Source organism: Vigna radiata, unplaced genomic scaffold (genome assembly GCF_000741045.1).
Source record: "Vigna radiata var. radiata cultivar VC1973A unplaced genomic scaffold, Vradiata_ver6 scaffold_7, whole genome shotgun sequence".
Taxonomy (NCBI): Eukaryota; Viridiplantae; Streptophyta; class Magnoliopsida; order Fabales; family Fabaceae; genus Vigna; species Vigna radiata.
In genome coordinates, this window is record NW_014543262.1 from 1459327 (window position 1) to 1466489 (window position 7163).

The window sequence follows — 7163 nt, forward strand, 5'->3', positions numbered from 1 at the left end:
ATATATATATATATATATATATATATATATATATATATATATATATATATATATATATATATATATATATATATATATATATATATAAACACCCAGAAACTAACAATTTTAAATACAGCTACAGTATATTCCACTTTACAATCCATGTTTCTCGTGTTAGCCCTGGTTCAACCAATCACAAGAATCCAATCTATAACACCCAAAGAATCTGTTCTCTGATTAATAACCAATAAACAACGAAAGCATTGAACTTTTCAACAATAGAGGAACAGATCTCTGCTTCTGAGTCACAATACAGTAGTATGGAACACCCTGTGTTTTAATGTTATAAAAATAAAGATAATCAGATGAACACATTTCACCACCAACATGTACCTTCCTTTCTCCACTCCTGCATGAAAAGCTATAAAACACTAGATGTATATTATTAATACTTTACAAACCTAAAGAGAAAACAAAGAAACATACACTCAGAAGATGATAAGACAAAAAGCACCAAACTTTTTCAACATTTTTGCAAAACCCATAATTAAAATAAAAGAAAAAACAATTGGAAAGGTTAGATGAAGAAGAAAAAACGTACGAGAACCCCATTGGCGAACCTAATGAGAACGGTGTAAACGAGAGCAAAAGCAGCCAATTCCCTTGAGCCAATATGGCCAACAAAGGATTGGCTTATAACATTGAGACCAAAGGTGGAGAACCTGGTGCATATGGCTGGTGCTGCCACTACCCACATCAATTTGCTCTCAATCCAGAACCTCTTCCACAACGATAACTCCTCTTCCTCTTCATCTTTTCTTCTCTCTTCGCTCAACAGCTTCTGCCTTAGATCCCGCTCCATTCTTTACCCTTTCAGTTTTTCTCGCTTGCCCCCACACAACCCAGAACTCAATTCGTTCTGGTGAAAGAAAGAAAGAAGATAAAGAGAAAGAGAGAAGCGTTGCAATGAGAACGAAGAATCCATGACCAATTAATAACTCTGTTCAGTCTGATGCTGACCTACTACGAAGTCCCGCGTACGTTGCTAAAAAACACCGAATCCGTGGAAGAAAAACGCGAACTGTTTTACTCCTCCATTTTTTTTTTCTAAAAAAGTTTATAATTATTAATTATTTTACCACTTCATTTGTTGTATCTATCTACAATAATTAATTACTATTACTTATCGTTATTTTTTTTTTTCAAAATTAAGTTTAAGATGTGATTATTTCTTTTTCTCGTAGAAAAATATTATTATATAAAATACTGTCCCCAATCAAATCACTCGTATTATCTCAATCATGTCGCTTCATTCACGGACGGATAGGTAAAAATAAATAATTCACTCGTGTTTATTAATAACATTAAAAAAATAATAAGGTTAAATATGTTTTTAGTTCTTTAATTTTTAATAAAAATTAAAAGTAGTTTTTTTTTAAAACTTTGACCTAATTTAGTCCTGCATGAATTTAGTTTTTTTAACCAAATTTTATTAACTTTATTTGTTGTTTCAAATGCGTTTCATGATAGCATTTGGGTTGTTTACATTGTTTGACACATTTTTGTTTCAATGTTAACTGAGAAACACGCTTGAAACATCAAATAAATCTAACAAAATTTAGCTACAAAGACTAAATTCATACAATTCTAAAGTTTGGAGACTAAATTAGGACAAAGTTTTGAAAGGAGAGTAATTCCAATTTTCACTTAAAGTTAAAAAATCAAAAACATATTTAACCTAAAATAATATAAATATGAAATATTTAACTCAATAAAATAAGATAATGTAATCAAAGTGTCAAGATTCACATTTTTTTCAATTTCAATTATTAAATATTAAACGGGGAATGAGAATATAAATGGTAAAAAAGTAAATAAAATAATTAAAAATTAAATAAATAATAACTATACATAGTAAAAAATTAATGTTTAATTTAATTTTGAAAATGATAATTAAATAAAAGTTTAATACAGCATTTATGTTATATACAGCAATTAATGTTCTAATATGTATATTTACTTTTGTAGTTTTGAGTAAATATTAAATATTTTGTGTTATCAAAATGGGTCACAATATAGGTTAATTCGGTTTATTACGAGTTTGAGGTGGGTTGGATTTTAAAAAAAATGTATTTTTTTTGTATATGAGTCTGATTTCAATCTGATTCATTTAAACTCGGTTCATTCAGATTAAATTCATAGTGGTTTGGATTGATTCATCAACTCACCTACCTAATTTTATTTTATTAAAATTTAGTTTTAATTTTATAAAATATATCTATAATTTTTTTTAAGAAAATTATTTACATTCTCTAATTTGTTTATATTTAAATTATAGAAAATTCGTATTTATTTAAAAAAAATTAAAATTAAGTAAGCAATGAGTCAATCTATTTATCTATCAATTTATAAGGACTCTTTGATTCACTAATAAATGAGTCAAATGAAATTAATTCACTAAATAATGAAAGTGTGATGGATGGATGGAATCGAAAAAAAGACCCGTTTTCACAGTAATAACTTTTTTAAATTAAAAAATATATAATCATGAAATGAAGATAAAGATAAAAAGTGTTGATTAGTGTGAGATGTGGTGGAAAACGTTGGCGTGTGCGAGGAAGAGTTGGAGGAACATGAAATAAGGAGTGATGTCATAGGTAGGAGGGGCGGCATACCTTGTTTGGTGCTCTGTATCGGATATAACTAATCGTTTTTGCCTCTTCTTCTAATTATAATATTAATTAATGGGTAAATGAAGAAAAGGGAATTTATGGCTGATTATTCATACACGCACTCCCTAAACGTGGCAAATTTGGTTACCGTGTGGTAAAAATATTTGGAAAAAGTCTCTTTAACAATTATTTATTGACAACATTTTAATAACACATGATAATTTATTCATTTCAAATATTTTTTTAGAATAAATTTAAACAGACCAATAAAATAATGATACATATTCTGTTATTAAAAAGTTATTAAAAAAAAGTTGTTAAAATTTCATTCGCCAAAATGTTTTGTCTATTTCAATGCATTATTTGGATGGTCCAAAAAGTTCAATTGAAATATTGTACAAAACATAGGAACGTGACAAAACATGGTTCTGACGATACGGGTGGACACATTTTCATATCACCAACCACATTTTAAGATAAAAAAGTACCGAAACAACTCGATCCTACACCACTAGAAGAAATAATCCAGTGTAATATTTTTGTGTGGACAGTTTCTTTTCAGCATATATGCAATAATGATTTTCTCTTCTACATTTTATTATACACAGGTACTTATTTTCTATCACAGTTTGTGTTTCATGGTAGAGATTAGGATTAAAAAAGAGAAAAAAAAGTTGTGTGATGAATAGTTGTTATTTGTTAATATTTATTATTTGTTGATTGTTAGTGTGGAATTATAATAATAAAATTTATATTTTATTTAATTAAATTAAATTTAAAATAAAATTAATTCATATTTAATTAGATTAACTTTAATTAAAATAAATTTTAATTTATATTTTATTTTATTTATATTAAATTTTATAAATTATTTTGTAATTTTATTTATATTTGTTTAAAAATTATATAAAATATATTTTTTATTATTTGTGGATATTCATGGATATGGTTTTAAAATATTTGTGAATTCTTTTTAATTAGGTATCAGGTGATTTATAAGTTATAAGTGAAATTTTCATCTCGTGAGTCGGATTATGGATCGGATCGTGTGACACTGCATTTATCTAATCTGATCTATTATTTCTTAGTAGAAGTATAGGTAACTTTAAAACTTTCTTTCTTAGTCATTATTTTGCTTAAAATTCAATTTGTGATTTTAATTGTAGCATTAATGGTTACATTGGATGTTAGTTGTAAGATTAAAAGTTAAAGTGTAACTATTTATTTATATTTAATGTCATTACAATGTAAATATTATTTAATTTCTATTACAAGACAATAATTTATGTCATCTAATTTTGTTAATTTTTTTTAAATCAAATTTAGATTTTCAAAATGTTCTTTTAAATTTGTTTCGGTATTAGAGTCCGAGACCGAATCGACCCTCTGATCCTGCTTCCGATCGTCCGATCCGTTCGTCTTCCTGATGTCTTTTATGGATCACCCGGGAGGTCCTGCAAAAAGAACACTCCGACGCCCAAGTCAAACAGTGGATCAGTTAACTGGACCAATTTAGATTAGATTCAAGATTACTTTACCTGTCCTGCTGTTCCTATTTATAGACGGTGTATTCGTAACTGACCATTAATTTCATTGATTTGCTATGCCTTCCGTTACACCTCCATCAAAGCCTTTTAATGCTTCCTCGACCCCACATCCGCTTGATTCACACCGTCCGGCATTAGGTCACCTTTGCCCCCTGTGACTTTGGTAACCGGACCGACCGGTCTTCCTCCAGCACGCTTGATCCGGCCGACTCAACCGACCCTCCTCCAGTACACAAGCCCCCCAAGCCCTGAGCGTCTTCGATTAGCGAAGGGGTTTAAGCTCTCAGAACGCTTTTGGGCAATGAAACGTCTCGTCACCACAGCCATTCGATCATGTACTCAGCAATGGCCATGATCTTCCCTCCCATCAATCATACCTGTTCACCGAAGAGTCACAAATTTTCCTCCGTTGGATTCGTCATTGATGGACGGCTGAGATGTTCTCTTGGTGCCCCTTTTTCGGCTATAAAAGGTGGAGGGCCCCCTCCTCATTTCCCCATCCTCTTCCATCTGCTCTCCGATTCCCGTTCCTACTCTACGCTCTTCCCGTCCTTCTGTTTCCTTCCTCCGGTTACTTAGGTAAATGTCTACGTCGTCGTGGTCCTCCGATGAGTTCGAGAATGAAGGTCGAGGGTATGCTGACGATGCGGCTGCGTCGACCTCCTCTCCCTCTTCGTCATCTACCTTGTCCGGTTGTCCAGCCCGGGAGGAGGCTCCCGCCGACGATGTTGAATTCAACGTCGACAACTCCTTAGAGTGGACCGGAGTGGCTCCTCCTCCCGCCATCGCTGGTTACGACTGGGGCCCCCATGAAGTCCGGGGTCACCCCTCTTATTTCATTTCTACCTCTTCCATCATTCGCTTGCTTGAATCGGTGGATCTAATGTCCAACCTCTGCCGAGATGCAGCTGACATATCCTTGGTGGTATGTCGTTCGAACGAGCGGGTGTGTCACGGTCGGGAGGGATATGCCCTAGACTTCTTTTACGCTTATCTAACCCTTTTTCGTGACTTGGGGGTGAGGCTTCCCTTTTCAGACTTTCAGTGTGGCGTGCTTCGCGAACTAAACATCTGTCCTGCCCAACTCCACCCGAACGGNTGGGCGTGTATGCAAGCCTTNTCTGTCCTATGTACNGGGTTATTGTTAACCCCNACTCCAGCGTCTTTCCTCTTCTTCTTTCGTGCCTTGCCACATCCCAACAAGAGTTGGATTTCTCTAAACCCTGTCAAGGATAAACAGCTATTCGCCCCCTTCAACTCCTCATATAAGGATTTTAAATCAAACTTCTTCAAAGTCGCCATCCGCGAACNCGGCCGGCCCAAATATTTTTCCGAGGGCCGNCCTAAATTTCCCCTCTACTGGACCGAACATCCAAAGCAAGTCATCTCTTGGAAGAAGTCCGATATGACCGACGATGAGTTAGAGGTGATACGCCAAATCGATCAGCTGCCTCGCAAGACCTCTTCTCGCAAACTCATCGAACTCATCGGATCTGATTCTGACACTCTACGNACTAGAGTGTTCGGTAAGTTCTTTTACATTTTGGGACTATCGACCGGTCATTATTAACTTGCTAAGTTTGCGCTTTCCTTGCAGATTTCTTTGGGGGCATGGAGAAACATCAAGCCTTTGCACGAGCCTTGGCCCGCAAGAACCAGCGCAGCGGACACGTTACCGTTCCCNCCTCCTCAACCGCTGCCCCTTCCAGCTCCGCTTCTCCNGCAGCTCTCACCGTCCCGAAGGCTGATGAGTCTAAGCCGATCNTGATCTCCTCCNGCNCGAAGGCCAANGGCAGAAAACGGNCTTCTCAAGAAAAAACACCCTCTCCAACAAANAGGAAAAGAAACTCCGGCCCCCTCCCCTCCGGTCCCTTTGACCCGAACCTCCACATATCNGACCGTCTNGTGTTCAACTTGTCTCCAGAAGAACGAGAGCCTTTCAAAAAGCTAACGACCTCGGAAGCTTATGACATGGCCTACGAGCTGTTCTCCCGAGCTGGCGTCTGCCTAAACTATGNTGTAGGGACCACNAAGCCTCTCTTAGTGTCCGAACTTGAAATTTCCAACNCTAAGTTGGAAAAGGCCCAGAAGGATCTCGCTCTGCTTACCGAGCGATTCGAGAAGGTGAACAAACAGGCAGAGGATGATCGGTTGAAAGCTGCTGCCTCCCTCCTGGAGTCCCAAAATGAGACGAAACGCCTTCAGCAATCAGTGGACTCTCTAACTGTCAGCCTTCAGCAATCTTCCAATCAGATCAAACAGTTAACTTCTGAAAAAGCTGCTGCCATTGCCGACCGGGACAAGTCGTTGGCCGATTATGCCGCCTTGGAGGACAAATTTTGTGAAGAGCGCCAACGGGGTTTTGAGCAGGGGATCGCTCAATGTCACTACTTCTTCCAGTCACCTTTAGAACACGAAGGCTTCGACATCATGAAGATTTTAGTGGACGGCCAACTCGTTGATATTTCCTCCCAGCTCCCGGCCGAACCTGCTGGCGTGACCGACCAGGCTGACCCGACGGCGCTCTCCAGGCTTCCCAACTTGCTCCCCCCTCCAACGAAGTTGTTTAGGATTAGATGTTGACTCTTTCTTTTGCTGCTTTGTAATTTGTATTTGCCCTTCGTTTGTACTGAACTTGCCGTGTACCTTTACTTATTCCGTACTTACAATTTGCGATTATCGTATTTCTGCAATCTGTATTTTACCGACCGACGCACTTATTTATTCCTGAACGCCTCTACATCTATGTGTGATAACCAACACTTTCCTCAATTTTCCTAAGTTAAAGGAAGTCATTTTCCTGACTTCATCGATACATCGGAGCGTTTCCCCTCCTTATACTACCGATAGGAAGGAACGCCGGAACATCCCTCCTACTCCCTCCTTATCCACCGAACGGGAAGTCACTCTCCTGACTTTCCCCAATTCTTCTAAGTTAAAGGAAGTCATTTTCCTGACTTCA

At 36.8% G+C, this 7163-nt stretch overlaps 1 protein-coding gene across 1 annotated transcript in view; it reads right to left on the reverse strand.

The window, feature by feature from the left end:
* LOC106753889 (protein DETOXIFICATION 21-like) overlaps positions 1–996 on the reverse strand; it is a 3595-nt gene extending 2599 nt beyond the window's left edge. Inside the window, exon 1 of the mRNA XM_014635753.2 lies at positions 584–996. Coding sequence (XP_014491239.1) covers positions 584–844 — 261 coding nt within the window. The 5' untranslated portion in view covers positions 845–996. The remainder of the gene's footprint in view (positions 1–583) is intronic.
* Between the last annotated feature and the right edge of the window lie 6167 nt (positions 997–7163).